General features: G+C 36.8%; 5 protein-coding genes and 1 long non-coding RNA gene across 8 annotated transcripts; 2 read left to right on the plus strand and 4 right to left on the minus strand.

Moving 5' to 3' along the window:
* Positions 1-634: 634 nt before the first annotated feature.
* LOC130512315 (uncharacterized) lies at positions 635-7558 on the minus strand. 2 transcript variants are annotated; one of them, XM_057010141.1, is made up of 7 exons: positions 7540-7558; positions 2087-2410; positions 1885-2014; positions 1685-1804; positions 1431-1607; positions 1104-1343; positions 635-1021 (listed from the first exon to the last, which is right to left on the minus strand). In XM_057010141.1, the coding sequence occupies exons 2-7, from the start codon at positions 2263-2265 to the stop codon at positions 764-766; spliced, it is 1104 nt and encodes a 367-aa protein (XP_056866121.1). In that variant the 5' UTR covers positions 2266-2410; positions 7540-7558; the 3' UTR covers positions 635-763. The 2 variants fall into 2 exon arrangements, with proteins under 2 accessions (XP_056866121.1, XP_056866118.1); XM_057010138.1 differs by lacking the exon at positions 7540-7558 and adding an exon at positions 3038-3367.
* On the minus strand, positions 4051-6013 carry LOC130496903 (uncharacterized). Its single transcript, XM_056989558.1, has 6 exons — positions 5956-6013; positions 5547-5838; positions 5103-5378; positions 4929-5028; positions 4471-4860; positions 4051-4385 (listed from the first exon to the last, which is right to left on the minus strand). Exons 1-6 carry the CDS (start codon positions 6011-6013, stop codon positions 4062-4064), a joined length of 1440 nt encoding a protein of 479 aa, XP_056845538.1. The 3' UTR covers positions 4051-4061.
* A 1074-nt stretch (positions 7559-8632) lies between the features above and the next one.
* On the plus strand, positions 8633-10029 carry LOC108857401 (uncharacterized). The gene is made up of 3 exons (XR_001950352.2): positions 8633-9245; positions 9443-9540; positions 9618-10029. It is a non-coding gene; the product is annotated as an uncharacterized LOC108857401 (long non-coding RNA).
* Positions 10030-12025: 1996 nt separating this feature from the next.
* On the plus strand, positions 12026-12899 carry LOC108806454 (gibberellin-regulated protein 9). Its single transcript, XM_018578618.2, has 4 exons — positions 12026-12164; positions 12264-12317; positions 12397-12460; positions 12549-12899. Exons 1-4 carry the CDS (start codon positions 12105-12107, stop codon positions 12728-12730), a joined length of 360 nt encoding a protein of 119 aa, XP_018434120.1. The 5' UTR covers positions 12026-12104; the 3' UTR covers positions 12731-12899.
* A 34-nt stretch (positions 12900-12933) lies between these two features.
* LOC108806307 (tetratricopeptide repeat domain-containing protein PYG7, chloroplastic) lies at positions 12934-14681 on the minus strand. Of its 2 annotated transcripts, XM_057010145.1 has the most exons (5): positions 14550-14681; positions 14389-14519; positions 13942-14262; positions 13366-13512; positions 12934-13286 (listed from the first exon to the last, which is right to left on the minus strand). In XM_057010145.1, the coding sequence occupies exons 2-5, from the start codon at positions 14509-14511 to the stop codon at positions 13002-13004; spliced, it is 876 nt and encodes a 291-aa protein (XP_056866125.1). In that variant the 5' UTR covers positions 14512-14519; positions 14550-14681; the 3' UTR covers positions 12934-13001. The 2 variants fall into 2 exon arrangements, with proteins under 2 accessions (XP_056866125.1, XP_018434001.1); XM_018578499.2 differs by lacking the exon at positions 14550-14681 and having other exon boundaries at positions 13942-14266; positions 14389-14542.
* A 993-nt stretch (positions 14682-15674) lies between these two features.
* LOC108806433 (sucrose transport protein SUC2) lies at positions 15675-18035 on the minus strand. Its single transcript, XM_018578555.2, has 4 exons — positions 16693-18035; positions 16474-16537; positions 16128-16171; positions 15675-16035 (listed from the first exon to the last, which is right to left on the minus strand). The coding sequence occupies exons 1-4, from the start codon at positions 17932-17934 to the stop codon at positions 15859-15861; spliced, it is 1527 nt and encodes a 508-aa protein (XP_018434057.2). The 5' UTR covers positions 17935-18035; the 3' UTR covers positions 15675-15858.
* Positions 18036-20147: the final 2112 nt, after the last annotated feature.

The raw sequence follows: 20147 nt of genomic DNA on the forward strand, positions 1-20147 counted from the left end.
AATCCACGTTGAGGCCGATTCTAGCTTCCTCCCTTTGACGATTGCTAAGATCTTGAGGGGCCTCGCTGATGTCGAGTATCCTGGATAGATTTTCCTCGGGAAATAGGTACGTAACACTACAAGAAAACTGCTCGATTCCCAGGGAAGATATCCTCGGAATGTCGTCGGAATTCACGTATTCCGACGACAAACCCAGGAAATGATCCGTCGGAATAATATCGTCGGAATAACGTAAGTCGTCGGAATTCCCTCGGAAATTTGTGACGAAATTCCGACGGAGACTTTTTCCGAGGGAATTCCGAGGAACACCTACGGTGATCCCATTGTCGGAATATCCCTCGGAATTTTCCGAGGGAATGTCCCTCGGAAAACACTGTCGGAAAATTCCGAGGAACTCTCCCTCGGAATATTCCGAGGGATATTTCCTCGGAAAATTCCGAGGAAACTGTTCCTCGGAATTTTCCGAGGGAATATTCCTCGGAATTTTCCGACGGAATACTCCCTCGGAAAATTCCGAGGAACACTTCCCTCGGAAATTTCCGAGGGCCTTCGTTCCTCGGAATTTTCGTAAAATATAATTTATATTAATAAATAAATATTAATTTATTTCTTATTAATTAAATTGGAAAATTAATTATTAAATTCGAAAATTAATTATTAAATTGAAAATTAAAATAAAAAACATAATATAAATAGTTCAAAAGTAATATTCATACAAAACAGAAAATAAAAATAAAGTTTAAAACATAAATTAAAGTTAGAACTACTCGTCCTCGTCGACGTCGAAGTTCTGGTCCGGGAATTGCCTCATGAAGGCCGCCATCATCTTCTCACTCCGCCTCCTGTCTGCCTCTCTAGCTCTCTCTTGAGCCGCCATCTTCTCCTCCAACTGACGGATGCGTTCATCCTTATCCTTCAGTTGATCCATCAGAGTAGGATCAACTGGCACCTGAGACGTAGGAGGAACCGATTTGGATCGACGACCCAAACCGACCAAACGTCCCTTCTTCTTTGGAATCGCCTGAAAAAGAAAATTTAAAATCTTAATCATAGAAAAAATTTTTAAAATTAATAAGTAAATTGATATTTACAAAATATCTTACCGATTCAAGAAGCTCGTTGATTCGGACTTGAGAGAGGGCAGTGGACTCAGTAGATGTGGCGTCAAGATCGAGATCGGCCTGGATCTGGGAGAGACGGGCCTCCTCGTCTTGTGTCATACTGTCCACCAGGGAGACAACCTCCTGCGCAAGACCGTCATCAATCTGGCCCGTGGTCTTGTTGGTGTGGATCCTCTTGTACAAAGGGAAATCACCCACGGGCTCACCTTCATTTTCTTGCGCCTAGGAAAACACATAAATTCAAAAAAAACATTAGAAAGCAGAAAAATTAAAAATTTACAATTAAAAAGAAAAGGAGTTTGAACTTACCATCTTGTCTGCGAGAGTGGGAATAGACTGAGCACCCAAATTGTGCTTGTACATGCCCTTCCCGCCACGATCGCTCTTGCGGTTGGCGGAGTTGGTGTTAGAGACCTGCTTCGTCGAGTCCTTGTCCCAATGGACACACAACTCCTCCCAAGTGGTCATGTTGATCCACTTTGGGACCTTATAATGAAAAAAAATTTTTTAAAGTTAAATAGAATTAAAAAAATATATTAATAAAGTTAAAAAAAAGAAAATACCTTATCCGCTAGCCACTTCTGCTTCCATTCATATATTTGCCCGGAATATGAATCCATACATTTGTGGATGAAGGCGTTGCGGATGAACGTCGTGTTATCCGGATGCCAGTTGAACTCTTGCTGGAAAAAACAAAACCTGATTAGTAGAAATAAAATTTCAAAGGAAAAAAATAGAAATTTTTAAAAGTTAGAATACTTACAGCAAACTGACGAAACCAGAGCTCCTGCTCATCCCTCGGCATCACTGTGAAGGTTGCGTATCCCTTCTTGAGGTCGGAATACATCATCCTGTTGATCCAAGCGCTGATCCCGTTATGGGATCGGTCGAACCTAATACATAGGAAACAACTTATTAAAAATGAATCTAATTTTTCAAATAAAGAAAATTAAACTTTCACTTACCAAGTCTGACCGGGTTCCCTAGGATACAGAGTGAGATAAGGGAGATGGTCACGACCTGGCTGTTGCACCAGCTGTGCAACAGTCATCACTCCTGGAGCGACATGAGGCTCGGGAATGTCTGGGAAGTCGTGAGGAAGATGAGGGGCCGCAGCGGGAGAAGGAGCCGCATGCTGAACCATAGCGGGACGGGGGCTCTGCGATGAGGATGACGAACCCCGAGACCGGCTAGACGAAACCCGAGAATCCGAAGGGGTCGTCGAAGTAGCGCGGCCTCGCGGTGGGGCCCGACGAGATCGAGCCCTCGCACTCTGGTCACTAGAATCCCTATAATTTTTTAAAAATAATGAATTAAAATTAATAAAATTTATTTTTTAAAATATATATTTATAAATTATAAAAACAGCTAAAATGATTTATAAATTAAAAAAATGTCTTAAGAATTATTAAATAACTTATAAATTATTTATAAATTTCAAAATATCTAAAAAAATATTAAATGACTTTTAAAATTATTTATAAATTATAAAATTTGCTAAAATAATTTTTAAATGACTTTTAAAATTATTTATAAATTATGAAATTTGCTAAAATAATTATAAAATGACTTTTTAAATTTTTAAAAATTTTGAAATTAACTAAAATAATTATTAAATGACTTATAAAATTTTTATAAATTATAAAGTAGCCAAAATAATTACTAAAAAATTGAAACCCTAAAATTAATCAAATCTAAAATCAAAACCTAATCAAACCCTAAAATCTAATCAAAACTTAACATCAAAACCCTAATCCTAATCAAAACCCTAATCCTAATCAAAACCCTAATCCTAATCAAACCTAATCAAACCCTAATTCTAATTAAAACCTAATCTACTCAAATTCCCTAAAATCTAACAAAATTCCCTAAAATCTAACCTAGAACTAATAAGAGAGGGGGAGAAGAGAACTTACATGGAGGAGGGAGAGATTAGGGGAGTGGGGGTGGAGGGGGAGCCCGAATATCAAGAGGGAGAGGAGGAGGAGCCGGAAATCGCCAAGGGAGAGGAGGAGGAGCCGGAAATCGCCAAGGGAAAAGAGAGAAAAGAGAGAAATGGGGAAGAAGATCCGCAGATCTGGTTTTACCCCGAAAATTCCGACGGAAAATGAAACCCTCGGAATTCTGTCGGAATTTTCGGTTTACGAACCGGTTTACCAGAATTCCGACGGAATTCCGAGGGATTCAGGAATTCCGTCGGAATTCCCTCGGAATTATGGGTTCCTCGGAATTTCCTGGGAAATTTCCCAGGAAATTCCTAGGAATCCTATGGTTCCTCAGAATTTCCTGGGAAAATTCCCAGGAAATTCCGAGGAACCATAGTTTAGGGGTTCGGATTAATGATTTACAAACTTTAGACCGTTCCTTGAACAATTTGGCAGTTTTCTCAAGACTTATATTGATAGTACATGACAAATAAACATTCAAATTACAAAATGATTGAATCGAGTATAAGTATTGTCGTTTAGGTTCATTAAAGTGTATAAGTGTTTATCTTGCATTGCTGTTTGGGGATCTCGGTGCAACAATCGGAAAAGTGGCCATTAATTGGTACAACACCAATGTCTTGTCCCATAATCAATTGAAGACACTTACTAAGGCTTACGTAAGTCTTCTGGGAACCGTAAATTGGTGTTTTCGATTCTAAATCCTTATTCCCTAGGAATTTCCTGGGAAAATTCCCAGGAAATTCCGACGAAATGCTGAATTCCTAGGAATTTCCTGGGAAAATTCCCAGGAATTTCCCACGAAATGCTGATATCCGTCGGAATTTCCTGGGAATTTTCCCAGGAAATTCCTAGGAATCTATACCCTAAAATCAAATCCCTAAAATCTGATTTTACAAGGTAAAATTCCGAGGAAATTCCGAGGAAACCCTCAAGATCCTCGGAATTTCCTCGGAATTCTGAAAAAAAAAAAAAAAAAAAAAAAAAAACTATACTACTCTCCAATCTCTGGTTCATCCTCTGAACCCGAGTCACCATCATCACCACCAGATGAATCTGAATCTGGATCTTGGTGAAACTCTCCAATCTCTGGTTCATCTTCGACGTGAACAACGGCTTCGTCTCCAAAATCGGTGAAATCGATAACAAGATCAACTGCAGCTACATCTCCTGCTGCACTTAAGTTGCCGGATGTGTTTGGTTGGAGTGGGTCTTCCAACTCAGAACTTCCTTGAACTCGGCTTCTCGGGTTGAGTGCTGTAACAGTAACCCATGGATCATCTCTGTTCGTAACCCGGGGGTATTTGATATAACAAACCTGTAACATTTTTAAATTTGTTAATTAAGTATGAATGATGATGAAGCAAATATTGAAAATAATTGACATATATATTTTTAATTACCTGATCGGCCTGAGAAGCAAGAATGAAAGGATCATAATATGGCAGTTTTCGCCTCGAATGTACTGATGTGACACCAAATGCATCTGTTGTGACACCTCGATCCGGAGTGTTGTCGTACCAGTCACAATAGAAAACTGTGCACCGCAATCCAACCATGCCCGGATACACGATTTCCAAAATCTCGCGTATGTTTCCGTAGTATACATCATCTCCAGCTGCAGAGCAAACGCCAGCATTATAAGTCTTACTCGAACGTCTCCTCTTAGAAGTTGTGAATGCATATCCCCGAGAAGCAAATCTCGGATATGACTTCACAACATACTTTGGGCCCCAAATCATCTCGCGTAGCCAATCATTAATTGTTTCACCTCTGGCCATACCATCAGACACCTATTAATAAAACATATGTTAGTATAAAAATTTGGTAAATAGTATAAAAATTTATTTTCTGCACTCACATAAGTACGCATCCATCCAGCAAATTCTCTCATCTTCAGTGCTTCTAGTTCCTCCTCTGTGGCGTGTCTATATTCGAACCGCTTTTCCGCCATGAAAATCCTGTACATATTATGATAATATAAAAATTTGAACTTGCTAAAATAAATATTAAAAATAATATTTAAATTTTGTACCTCTCGTATTGAAAAACATCTTCGCAGTTGGTGAGCAAATATATTTGCAATTGACTGTGTTCCTCTTCAGTAAGTTGACGGTTCTTTGGTTTTCCGCTGAGTCGTCCAACATCTGTGAAGATGTCTGGAACCGTAACATAATATGTTGCCCTTTCGCCTCTATCATCATGCCGAGCGGGTTTTCTGCTTTTCGTCTGCACTTCTCCTGGAAAGTAGTGCTCCGCAAAGTTTGAAGTTTCTGCTCTGATAAACTGTGCCACTATAGAACCTTCTACCCTACTTAAATTTTTCACCATTTTCTTTAGATGAAACATATACCGCTCATACAGATACATCCATCTATACTGAACAGGACCACCAAGTTCCAATTCTCTTGGCAGGTGAATAACAAGATGCTCCATAACATCAAAAAATGAAGGAGGAAATATCTTCTCAAGGTTGCACTTAATCACGGCTATGTTAGTCTTCAAGTTTTCAATACATTCAGGAGTAACTGATCTCGTGCATAAATCTCGGAAGAAAGCACTTATCCCGGCAACTGCTTCATAAACATTCTTTGGTAATAGTTCCTTGAAGGCGAACGGAAGGAGGCGCTGCATCATTACATGGCAATCGTGACTCTTTAAGCCGGTAAACTTTCCTTCCCTTCTGTCGACACAGTTACCCAAATTAGATGCATAACCGTCTGGAAATTCCACATCCTTTGAAATCCAATCAAAGAACGCATCTTTGGCCGCTGCATCAAGTCGGTATATGGGAAAAGGAGCCCTGCCATTCTCATCAACATGAAGTTCTTCACGAGCACATATATCGACTAAATCCAGTCTTGACTTCAAATTATCCTTGGTTTTACCTTGAACGTTAAGGATCGTGTTCATCAGGTTGTCGAAAAAGTTCTTCTCAATATGCATGACATCTAAATTATGCCTCAGCAGATGATCCTTCCAGTATGGCAGATCCCAGAAAATACTCTTTTTGTGCCAGTTATGTAGATCTCCAACAGCATCTACCGGATAATGCACATGTCCACCCACGTCTGGGGTCCTTTCTGCACCAAAATCTCTTAGTTGTGTCAACATTTCTCTCCCACTGATTTCCGGTGTTGGATCATCAAACACCCTCTTGTTCTTCGTAAATAAATTCCTACTCCTGCGATATGGATGATCTGGTGGTAGGAATCTCCTGTGACAGTCAAACCAACACGTTTTCCTTCCATGTTTTAGTTGGAAAGCATCAGTGTTATCTTGACAATATGGACATGATAGCCTTCCATGTGTTGTCCATCCAGATAACATACCATATGCTGGGAAATCACTTATTGTCCACATAAGTACTGCCCGCATTTGGAAGTTTTCTTTACATGAAACATCGTACGTTTCAGCACCTTGACCCCATAGCTGTTGCAACTCATATATTAGTGGCTGTAGAAATACATCAAGTGATCTCCTAGGATGCTCTGGTCCGGGAACAAGAATGGAGAGAAACAAAAACTCTCGACGCAAGCACAAGTTTGGCGGTAAGTTGTATGGTGTGAGAATGACTGGCCATAGAGAATATTGTCTCCCATGCTTCCCAAATGGGCTGAAACCATCCGTACATAATCCAAGGTAGACATTTCTTCTTTCATACGCAAATTCTGGATAGGTCGATTGAAAATGCTTCCAAGCTTTTGCATCTGAAGGATGTCTAATCTCACCATCCGTTGAATGCTCCGCATGCCATCTCATTGGTTGCGCTGTGCGTTCGGACAGATACAACCTCTGCAACCTTTCCGTCAATGGCAAATACCACATCCTTTTATATGGCACTGGAACTCTTCCACCCGTATCTTTATAACGAGCCTTTCCACAAAATTTGCATGCATCCAGCTGCTCATCCGCCCTCCAATAAATCATGCAGTTATCCCTGCATACATCTATTACCTGGTACGATAAACCAAGACCAGCTACCAGTTTCTGAACCTCGTAGTATGAACCAGGAGCAACATTATCCTCAGGTAGAACACCTTTTACAAAATCAGCAATCGCATCCACACAGTCTTCAGCCAAATTATAATCGGATTTAATGCTCATCAGTCTTGTTGCAGATGATAAAGCTGAATGACCATCTCTGCAACCTTCGTACAAAGGTTGCTTTCCAGCATCCAACATATCATAAAATCTCCTAGCTTGTGTATTGGGTAAATCTTCCCCTCTAAAATGATCATTTACCATCTGCTCAGTACCTACACCATAATCTACGTCCATTCTAATTGGTTCTTCTAACCTAACCGCAGGTTGAGGTTCGCTAGTACTACCATATTCATAATCAGTTTCCCCATGATGATACCAAATTTTGTAACTCCGTGTAAACCCTCGAGTATATAGATGAGTCCAAACATCTAACTGTTTTATAACCTTCCTATTTTTACAAGTAGAACAAGGACATCTTAACATACCTGATTTAGCTTCCGGTTGGTTGAGAGCTTTCCCCATGAATTCCTTTAGACCATTTTCGAACTCTGGCGTAAGCAATCTCGTGTTCGGATCCATATGAGGTCGATCTATCCAAGAGCGATGATAATTATAAGAAGACATGATTTTTTCAATCAGATTCGTGTGTGCAAAATAGAATGAGAGAGGATGAAGATATGTAGTGAATGAAGAGGATGAGGGGTGCTTGCATTTATAGATTAAATCTGCCGATATTTCCCACGACATTCCCAGGAAATTCCGACCAACTAGCCGTTGCCGTCGGAATTTCCTCGGAATAATCAACGGCTCTATTATCCCTCGGAATTTCCTCGGAAATTTCCGAGGGATCTACCAGTCCGTCGGAATTTCCTCGGAAAATTCCGAGGAAATTCCGAGGAAACACGAAAATTGTGTTTCCTCGGAATTTCCTCGGAATTTCGTGGGAATATTCCGACGGACACATAGTCCCTCGGAATTTCCCTCAGCTCAGGTATAATCGTGTTGTTTGAGCATAGTTATTTATATTTTCTAAGTAAGCAACCACTTGAAAAAATATTGAGAGGTAAATTTCCTAATATCCTTGAAAGTTATAAATTAAATGGTCCTAAAGCCAAAATAAAATTCAAACAAAATGTACATGTAACATTTATTTTACATAAACTTATATAACTTTAATTATTTTATATGTTTTTCATCAAGAAATACATAATTTTAAATAATAGAAAATAGTAAATTTTGAGTGGTAAAAATTCAATATGTTAGACAAAAAATAAAAACAAAAAATATTAAAACCTACATTTTGGAAAACTGTCTAATGATTTATGTTTTAATAATATTAATATATGTAAATATATATGTATATATAATACTGAAATAAATAGAAAATATAATTAAAAATAAATATTATATAAAAATCTCGGGCGTAGCCCGGGCCGACCCTAGTATCTTTATATATAAAGAAGACCTTGCTTCTCTCCCAGACCTGCCAGCTCGGACGCCACGTCACAAATTGGAGCTCTGCGGTGTCGACACGTCAGATCCGCACCGTTTTACTAAAGCGTTGTTTTATGTTTACGGGCTTTGCGGTGGGCTTCGTCCAGCGCTTCTTTTGCGGCCCGTCGACACAGTCTCCTAATCAAAAGCTCTCCTTCGTGTTCTTCGATTCTCTTCGATCGTACGGGGACGATCCAGATTCTGTAACGGTATGCGTTGTGATTTCTTCGTCTTTAATCCTATTAATTCGTAAGCCCACTCCGAAACCTTCAATTGCGTTGTTCGTCGGTGAAATCGGGTATAAGTATGTTAGTATCTCTTCTCTGTAAATCGCGATCTCCACATCTCTCTGCTGCTCATCTAACTCATATTCATCTCTCTTTATGGCGAACTCGAAGATAATGCCAGTTTTTATGGTTTAGTGTTTGGGATTATGTACCTGTTGTTGGTTAGATCTTAAAAAGCTCGAATCTTTACTGGTGTCTTTTTTTGTATATATGAAACTCCTAAATACGAGTCTTCACCACAGTGCTAAGTTTTGCAGTGCGTTGACACGCTTCGCACTGGTCTAGCCATGGGCGCGGATCGAGGAATCCACGTTGAGGCCGATTCTAGCTTCCTCCCTTTGACGATTGCTAAGATCTTGAGGGGCCTCGCTGATGTCGAGTATCCTGGATAGATTTTCCTCGGGAAATAGGTACGTAAAAGTTTTGAACTTTATTGAGATTCTTAGCTTAAAGTTAAGATTCATTGTTTATTCATCTCTCTTTATGGCTAACTCGAAGGTAATGCCAGATTTTATGGTTTAGTGTTTTAGATTTTGTAACTGTTATTGGTTATAAAGCTCGAATCTTTACTGGTGTCTTTTTTTTTATATATGTAACTGAGCAATAGAAATCACCACCGCTTCTCAAACCTAACTCTGAAAGGAAAACCACAGAATCTGATGGGTGCCTTCTTTTCTAGGTCACGTTTGCGCAAGAAACGAAAAGGTATCAGTTACAATGAAAGTTCAAATAATACGTAAGACTTACTATACTAACTCATATGTTCTTGCCTAAACCCACAGTAGCTTTTCCATGGATATGATTCTTGACGTTAAGAAGCAAGTTCTGCAAAGTGAATTCGTTATCGTGTAGCTGTGCAGATGAGCGACTGAAAGAGTCGAGGAACATCATTGCAAAATATCAAGATAGAGTTCCCGTTAGTTAAAGTTCATGCCTAGATCATTGTGTCGTGGTGATTCGGTGTCGTGGTGATTGGGTCTCAGCTGTCTTTTGCGGTCTCCTAGAATTCAAATGATTAATTACTCCAGTTTTGTTTCTGTGATCTGATTCACTTTGGTTAGTTTTTTAAGAGACTACCTCTTTTTCTTTCTTTCTTAGTTGTTAGAATCAAATAAAAAAAACTGTAATTTCTGACTATACAATTTTAAGAATTTGAAAATAAAATTAATCCAAATAAAATGTGATATTTTTTTACTCAAATGGTCTCTAAAATAATAACAAAAATAGCTTAATGTCAGAAAACGTATTTGAGAACAAATAAAAAAAAATAAAAACAAGTTAAAAATATAAACGAAAACTAGATCTCAATCCGCTTGCGGGTGAATATTTCCATTTATCTATACATAATTATTTATTTTACATGGTTAACTATAATATTTAACATATTATAAATTATTTAATATAACATTCTTAAACATAACAATTTTATAGTTTATATGCAGTAACTTAATATATTTATTTTAAGCATATATTAAATTATGGGATTTAAAATCCTAAATTGAAAAATCATATTGATTAAGGATCAAAAATTTAATTGAAAATTATTATATCAAATTAATATAGAAAATGTAGTAAAATATTGTCTATGAGATTAGTTAAAATGAAATATATATTCAATTTTCAAATAAACACGAAATTAACTTAAAATAAAAGTTTTAAGTGAAAATGGAATATACATTTATTTTAAACATATAACAAATTAATTAAATATTTATAAGGTTTATTTTAATGAAAAATTTAATATATATTATATTGTAAAAAGGGATATAAAAAGATTTTTATTCAGATACAATTTGAGAGAAAATATAGAAATATCTATTTGATTTGTTTGTTATAGGATAATTCATATAATTGAAATATTTATACAAAAATAATTTAAACAATTTTTTAAGGGTGGTTCAAACAAAAACAAATCACACATGAATTAAGTCATGACTTATATTTTAATATAATAAATAAAACGCTAAGTAAGAGAATGTAATATCCATCATAACTTAATTTTTTTTTTAAAACATTATTATACACATATCTTGGAAATATAAATCTAAATACAAACCAAAAAATCATACAAAAGAACAAAAACTGAGATCATAAGTAATGTAAATCCCGCCCATAGGGCGGGCATATCCTAAAAACTACAAAGTTAGCAAAAAATAGTTAAATCTCAATTTTAAAATAGTATTTCTAACATCGCTTCAGAAAAAAATTTATTCATGTAAAGAATTACTGTTTACAATACTATGGTTTTGTAATTGTCAGCTTACATTAAACCGTCTAATTAACATATGATTGAAATATATATGTTACTTATCGATGTTTGTGGATTATATTGCTTATAGAAAAATAAATTATAACAACCAATGTTTATTATACATATACTTTAGTTTTTAAAATTATTTTATAATTCAAATCCCGCCCGTAGTGCGGGCCGATCCTAGTAAAATTATAAAACTTAGCCTTTGGTGCATATAACATGAAAACACCAACACAGACGCAATTACGCAAATAATCGTGGCCTAAGTAGTTAGTTATTCGGTTTCGTTCTCCGTTTAAAGTCTCATAATGCGCGCTTTGAAAATTTGAATGTGGTTTATAGAAAACAGTAATAGTATTGCGTTTTCACGAATTGGAGCCAAACAATGACATCTACTTTTTCGAACAACATTGCGTCTGCATGCGGTTATCTTCATCTATCTCTCTCAGTCTCAGCTGTTCTATGTCTGAACTAATTAAGAGACAGCTGTTATCACTCTTATGGCAAAGATATCATTAAGACATTAATTTTCAAACTACCTAATTGCCTCTTCTTTATACACTTTAGTACACTTGTCTCTACACGTGTATCGACAAGTCAGTGAAGTCGCACGCATTACAGTACATATATTATTGTTAAAATCATCTGAAATCTACTGTAAGTTTACTCTAATTTTCACGTAACAAATTGACTTGGCTTTAGATTTCAGTGGACTAGGTTTAACTTTTCTTCCTCGTCCGTGCATGCTAATTAAATTAATTATATATAACCTCAAAGACCAATCAAAACTGTTGTATCAAGGCTCCAACACTTTACAGCTAAACTCAATCTAAAATCTGTGATTTATGTTTAGTACAGCGATGAAAGCCTATATTGCATGTGATATCTATCCAACATGAGTTTTTTTTCACTCAATAAAAAAAAGAAGAGAGGAAGAAGACAAAATAGCTAAACTTTGTCTATATAAAGAACCATCCACAGCTTCTATTTTCACAAACTACTTCAAACCGACAAGATGGAGAAGATGAAAGTGGTGGCTTTTGTTATGCTCATCTCTCTTCTTCAGCTTTCTCAGGTAAAAAATGATCAAACACATTTTTCAAGATTCGCTTCTCTTTGTTACAAACATATTAACTAAAAACACTGAAACGTTATTGTCTTGTTCTTTCACAAGGTACTCGCAGATGCATCTTCACCCAGCAACGGTGAAACTTCCTCTCTTTCTCAGGTAAATAAAACTGATACAAACATATTAAAACAAACTTACCAATACCGTAAATAAATTTGGTTTCTTTTGTTGCTAATAGATTCAGATGAACGACGAGAACCAAGAGGAGGCTTTTAAGAGAACATATCACCGTCCACGATTCAGTAACACTCTAGTCCTCTCTTTTCAGGTTCTTTTTTTTTTGGTCTACTCGACAACTTCTTGATTAATGCATGAGCAAAATATTTGCAGATTGTGGGTCTGCCTGCGCTAGGAGATGCAGAGAGACGTCGAGGAAGAAAGTGTGTTACAGAGCTTGTGGAAGTTGCTGCGCAAAATGTCAGTGCGTACCGCCGGGGACCTCAGGCAACACAGCATCATGTCCTTGCTACGCTAATCTCCGTACACATGGCAATAAGCTCAAGTGTCCTTGAGACTACAAAAAAACCTCTACGTTACATGCTCTGATCATCTTCTAGCTAATAAACTATATGTTTGCTTCTATTGTATCTTGTGTGAGCTTATATATTTCCCATTATGTTGCCATTATTCAAAACATTGTAATCGATTTCCGAATAATAAGATGAGTAATTTATTGTTTAAGAGTAAACAAAACAGGAAACAAGTTTCATACTCATAACAGTAACACAAAATGTCCTTACAAAATTAAACATAAGAGAGAGACACCGTTTATTGGTTTCTTCGTCACCGTTTCTTGGACTTAACCGCCACAACGTCTTTATAGAGCTTAACGCGATCCTTCAACGCATCTCTTCGAGGCCGAGCCACCTTGTTGTTCGGATCAAACAACAAAACCTCTTCAAACGCTTTCAACGCCAAAGGCAGCTCCTTCTTCTTCTCGTAAGCATCTCCAAGGTTGTTCCAAGCCGTTACATAACCAGGCTGAATCTTCACCGCCATTTCAAACTGAGCGATTCCTTTGTCCAGTTTGTCCTCTCGGACATAACTCACCCCGAGAGCGTTGTAGACCTGTCTCGAGAATTTGTACTTGTCATTTGCACTTGCTGGATATACAGTGTGTGTGTGTGTGCGAAGTTTTATTATTTACCTGAGCAAGATCTTGATCGTCACCGTCCCATTTCTGGATGGCTTGAAGCAAGAACTTGTTGGCTGCAGGATAAAATTTGCGTCTCAGCATCACTGCACCGAGCTCAAAGAGCTCTGTTGCACTTGCATCCCCGCTCCTTACTTGTTCCTTTAGATTATTCAGACAAAAAAAAAAACCATATAACATAGTTTTTGATCAGTGTTCTAAAATCGGTATAGGTAGCAGTACCCGCCTAATCAGTAAATTGACTCTAACCAGAAACAACTTTTCAACTCATTCGCACAGTAACACGAATCATTTCCCGATGGGTCTGGGCGTTTAAGCACCTGCCTAAACAATCACCCTCTATAAAGCGGCTAACTACCGTCTAGGGATTTTTTATTTTTTTGAATATGGGTTTTGATCAACAAGTATGGGTACTTACTTGAGTCAGTATAATAACAGTGGTTTGCTAGAAACATGAGAGGCATCAATAAATACTATTTCATCAGTGCTCTGCTACATTTAATCTCAGTTTATTATTGTAATATATCCTATCTACCACAAAGGTTAATACTTTTGGATCATAAGCAATACCTGTAGTTCTTTGGCAGAGAGGTCAAGTTCTCTGCGGACAAGTACTTGGCGAATCACATAGAAAGTACCAACTCCGAGCAAACCAAGTAGCAACAGCAAGTAAGAAAGCTGAATCCCTAGCTCAAACAACTCTCCAACTTCGTAAATCGGTTCAGGCTTCACGATCTCTGACGCTGCTGCCAGCTGTGGATAAGCAGAGACCATCAACAAGCTATGCCCCAGCAGAAAGGTAGATCCTTTGCTCGGTAGCTTCTTCAAAGAAGCTTTTTTCAAAACCGGTAACCCTCTAGCAGCAAGTTCTGCGTTAGTCCTTCCATGTATCTGCCTTCATCCACAGGTTTTACAAAACATGGAGGAAGATTAGCAACCGTATATGTATTATAAGCCAGTGAATTCTCCAATATTGCAATAAAGTAAGCTTCTTTGAGAGAAACTTGGAGTGTTTACCTGTAAAGATATCGTTTTGGGATGGAGCTTGAGCGATACAGGAGAAGAAGGGAGAATCTGAGAGTGATGGAGATAGAGGCGGTGAATGGGAGGAGACGATGGAGATAACGTATGGAGTATCATGCTCGATGAGATTACTCTGAAAGTGAAAAAAAAAAAAAAGATTACTCTGAAAGTCTGAAAATCCACGAGTGTGCGTGTTTTGTGTTTGTGTGGTGAGGAAGATGAAGATAAGGCCCACCCACGTTACTCCGGGTTTAGCCCGCCCGGACTCTCTCTCTCTCTCTCTTAAAATTTTAATCTGCACATTTTATTTATTTTAATCCTATATAAAACAAAAATGAATATTTCATCATTTTGTGCTCTATTTTTTTTAACTATATTGCAAAAAAAAAAAAATCAGCTTCATAAATCAGATGAGTCCTGAATTGATGGTGTTCTATACCCTGACTAACGTTATTAATTAATAAGACACGTATTTAATATTCGGATTATTAATTAATCTGAATATTAAATACAGTTTTGCAGGTCAAGAGCTAATGAAGAATTAATGTACTCCCTCCGTTTTTTAAAGAGTGTCGTTGTGACATTTTTCACACAGATTAAGAAAGTTGTTGAAATATATGTAAGTTGTAATTAATTATACCTCTTTGACCAATAGTATTTTAAATAAATAAAATTATTTATAAAATCAATGCAGTTTACAATTAATTTTCAGCTGAAAGTTAGTATAATTTACATTGGAATTATAAAGTGACACTCTTTGTGTAACAAGAAAATGAGCTCAGAGTGACACTTATTATGAAACAGAGGGAGTACTAAACTTTTGTGTGTTTGATCTGTTCTGTTCTAGGAGACAATTTCTTCATCAGGATCATATGGGTTGAAAGAACCACTCTGTGGCTACACTCATCAAAGAAAAGATATAGTATCAGCCTAGCTCATCCTGACTTTAGCTTTGTAATTTGTTAGGCTTATAACTGAAGGTAAAACATAAGGTATCTTGGTTGATGCAAAATTCAATGTATGCATAACTTTGAGTAAGGTGGCATAATGCATTTTGGATTTTTTAAAAATTTATTATTTGTACTCGGTTCTAATATACTTTTTTTTGTTCTTCGGTTCTAACATACTTGACAAACAAAACCAACAAAGGTAATTCTTCTTCTAGAGTAACTATTACATTTTATGTTTTTTAAACAAAGAAAAAACAATTGCAATTCTTCTTGTGTGAGATATGACTGAAAGATCAAAAACAATGAAGTAGTAATAATTAGCCTTGAAGGTGGCAAACGGTGAATTATACTCCAAATTGAAAATTTCAGTTACAAAAAAGGAACATAATGGGTTTAGGTACAATACAAACCAGCAACCCAAGGAGATTAATTTCCTTTTTCTCTTTATGTAGGATTTGCACAATAACACTACTGTTTTATGAGAGTTACATAGCCACTCAAACACTGCTAAAACTTAATGAAATCCCATAGCCCCAGTCTTGAAAGCTGGAGCATCCGGTGGCGGCGAAGGCAACACCGTTAAAGCCAATATGCCACTCACTGCGGCCGCAATTGCTCCTAGCACAAACGCCGGAATGTTTCCACCATGGAATAGTTCATCGAATGGTCCACCACCCACTGATACCACCATCTACGTTTTAATGAAACAACAAATACATATAAGGATGTGAAGATTTTTTGTAAAGAAATAAATACAATTGATCATTTCAAACGTTTTTTTACCTGTGGGACAACAATAGCCAGATTCAGAACACCTAGGGACAGCCCTGTTGAAATGAAACATACAGATCTTTACTTTAAATTATTTATACAAGATTATAGTTTTCCTCAGGTGTGGTAAAACTTTATTTTATTATTATATATTTCGTATATAGAGTCAATCCGACCCCATGTATTAATATATGGTTACTTATAGAATCATCTCAATAAGTTGTTAAATTACGAATCAGTACGTATTAAATGCTTATAGCTTTTCTAGGTCCCAACACTTTACGAAGATTGTAGACTTACATTATCCAAAACAAAACGCGTGATTAAATTAAATAAATGACTCAATATATAAATTTACCTTGGCCGGCACCAGAATTGGTTGAAAATATGGAAGCTAGCGCAAAAGGAATACTGAACGTAATCTGCAATTAATTAAAATTTGAAAATAAATCTGGTCAAATTAGGTAATAAATTATTATATTTCCTGGTAAACAAAATTTAATACTAATAATTAACTAACGTACACAAAACTTCTTTCTGTAAAGTAAACAAAAAAACAAAACTAATAGAGGCTTACCGCTTGGGGAATACCGAGAACAGCAAAGAGAGTTAAAGCACCAGCGGTGACACTTCCAGGCGGTCCTGTTTTAGCACCGCCGTGATCTCGCCGGTGATCCTCCGCCTGTTTAGTCACCACAACAGTCATGGCCAAGCAAATAGCAAGGATGAAGTTAACAGCTCCCCAAAGCCGTTTAGCTCCACCCATTTTCCTACCGACCCATTCAACACCAAGAGACATGAACCCAAGAACAATCGCGTTAAGCATAAGCCCCAACGCGCCAGCTCTAACTCCGTCGTTGTAAAGCTTTTTAGAGGCGGTACTTGCGTTTGCGTCTGAGTTTCCTCCGTACACCTCACGGCCCATCCAGTCAGTGTCGAAGAGGAGGAAAGGGAACCAAGCGATCCAGTTCAGTGCAGTGACTATAAGAAGCATCCACATCGGTCTTTTCAGCTCTTTGAAAGCTCCGAAGATCTCTCCGAAGAAAGGAACGCTCGAGCCTTTCCCGTCTGCGGTTGGCTCAGGGGTCCATGGCTTCTCGGTCACGTAACATAGAGACATGAACGTGACCAAGAGGAGAAGCGTTATGGAGATGAAAAAACACGTTTTGAGGTTCGCGCAGTAGAGATCGCAAGATTTGGTCATCGTGAATGGGACAACTTTGTAGAGGTTCTTGTAAGAGCCCGCCGCGTAACCCAAAACGTTTCCCACCGCCATGAAGAACGAGAAAAACGCGTTTGCGGTCCGCGTTTTCTTCGCGTTTCCCGCGGACAGGTCAGCCAAGAATGCACGGCATGGTCCTTGGAGAGTGTTGTTCGCCACGTCGAGAATCCAGAACCCGAGGGCGAAAATCGCGATAGCTCGCGTTCTCGGCGGTTTGTCGAGCTGATCACCCATGCTGTGACCTATATCGGCGGCGTAACCGATAAGGAACACGGCGACGGTGACTAGACCGGCTCCGGCGACGATGAAAGGACGACGGCGGCCGAATCTTGAGGTGCAACGGTCACTGTGGTAACCGACGATGGGCTGAACAAGCATACCGGAGATTGGGCCGCAGAGCCAGATGAGAGAGGCCCATTTATGTGGGATTCCGAGTAGCTGCACGTAAGGAGTCAGGAGAGATAGCTGTAAAGCCCAACCGAACTGTACACCGGCGGCAATGGAGGAAACCGATATGATCTTGCGGAGAGCCGCCGGCTGATCAAGCTCAGACGTATGCATCTCCAACGCGGAGGAACCGTTGGAAGCTTTCTCCATTAAGTAGAAAAAGAAGAAACTAAAACTTTGTTTTTAAGGGGTTTTGTGTTTTGTTTTTTTTCGGTGGTGTCTCCGATGGTTGTGGTGGTGGTGGAATAGGGGAGAGTGGAGCCGTATTTATAGGAGGAGAGGGATAGGATTATCCGAACAGGAGACAAGTTAATAGAGTTGAAGCATAGAAAAGAAAATTAAGAAGTCTCTTTGGTGTAGGGTACAGTACTGACACGTGTCCATCTTATATTAATTTTTCTGTTTTAAATATTTTTTTTCTTTTTAGTGTCATATTAATTTCTGTATTTGGAACTTAAATTCTTTGTTATCGTGATTTCACTTTCTTTATTAGCATCAGCATTGAGAAAGTAATCTCTCACATTTATAATAATAAAAAAGTTTAAAAAGAAAGAAAAAGTGCAAAATGGGACAAATTGTTTCTTTAGGAACCTCTGCTGAACATATAAGAGCCACATGTCATTCTATAAGTGGTCTTATTATTTTATATATTTAAATTTTGATTACAAAAATAATTTTTATTAGTGTTATAGATAGGGGTGGGCACTTTACCCGATATCCGAAGCCGCATCCGAACCCGATCCGAAAAACCGAATCGAAATCCGAATGGGTATTAAGTTAAAAAGAGATTGGATATCCGAACCCAAACGGGTAATACCCGAATCCGAATAGATATCCGAAGATAACCGAACATATATATACTTAACCTTATATTTCTAGTTTACATCTTTCATTTTATTTAAAATATTTATATTGATGCTACTCATACTTCAAGATCATATAATATACATGTAATTACAGAGAAAATGATTTGACATTCACTTAAAATACATGCTAAGCTTTTTGTTTCATTTATTAACAAAATTTACATCTGAAATTTGAAAGTAATAATAAAACTAATGTTTATTTATTTTTGAAACGTTATCTCTAAGTCTATTAATTATTTAATCTGTTAAATTTAAAAAAATAAGTTAAGGAAAATCTATATTTTTAAATATAATAAACTTTAAAAAATGGAAAATTAAATTTTTTTCTTTCAAAATCTAAATATCCGAACCCGATTCGAAATAACCGAACCGAAACTAAAAATACCCGAACCCGACCCAAAATGCAGAAATACCCGAACAGATATTATAGTTCTATACCGAAATACTCGAAAATCCAAAATATCCGATCCGAATCCGAACGGATACCCGAACGCCCACCCTTAATGTTACATATAAGAAATTATCCCAATAATAATATGCTCTTACTGCGGTTAAAATATATATATGCTCTTACTATCTATTGATATGGACCCTTCGATTCTCTGGCACTTTACTTTCGTTACACCTTTTTAATTACTTTTATAAAACTGGAATTTAAATGAAAATATATATCTTAGAAAAACATAAACCGAGAAATTCGGATAGAGAAAAGTCGGAACTGATATGTAAGAGCATATACTATGCTGATAGATATATTCGGATTGAAGTTATTTTGTGATTTTTAAATTAGCTAAAGAGAAAAAAAAGAATATAACTGCCGAATTTCGATCTAAGCGAGTGGCACTGGAATAATTTTTGGTGTTACACTATTTTGATAAACTATTATTATTTTATTTCAGACGTAAGATTTATACACATAAAGACACATTAATTATTAGTAAACAAACAAAAGGATAAACTTAAACATCTCTACAGATATTTAGATGAATAGATTATAGTTTTGGGCGATTATATATCTGTATTTTCAACTCTTCTATGTGACTAATAAGTAATCTTTATGTTTCTTAAAGAATGTCATTTTACCATTCTTTTTTTTTGTTATACAAAACATTTTTGTTGTTTTAGAATTCTAATACAAATTGTATACTTGCTTTTAGTTTACAATTGATTGTAAAATGCATTAGTTTTATAAACCAAACTGTATATCTCAAATACTATTAATTAAATATATACTCCCTCTATTTCGAATTACTTGTTTTTTAGAGTAGGATTTTCGTTTCAAAATAAGTGTCGTTTTCGGTTTTCAATGCAAATTTATTGATATTATTTTTTATTTATTTTTCTATTGGTTGATATATGGTTAGGTGTATTGGTAATAGTATTTTTATTTTGAAAATATATAAAATTAAATATTTTCTTAATATGTGCATAAATCTAGCACGACAAGTAATATGAAAGGGAGGGAGTATAATAAATGAAAATATAAATGCATTTCAA

Source organism: Raphanus sativus, chromosome 1 (assembly GCF_000801105.2).
Source record: "Raphanus sativus cultivar WK10039 chromosome 1, ASM80110v3, whole genome shotgun sequence".
Lineage (NCBI taxonomy): Eukaryota > Viridiplantae > Streptophyta > Magnoliopsida > Brassicales > Brassicaceae > Raphanus > Raphanus sativus.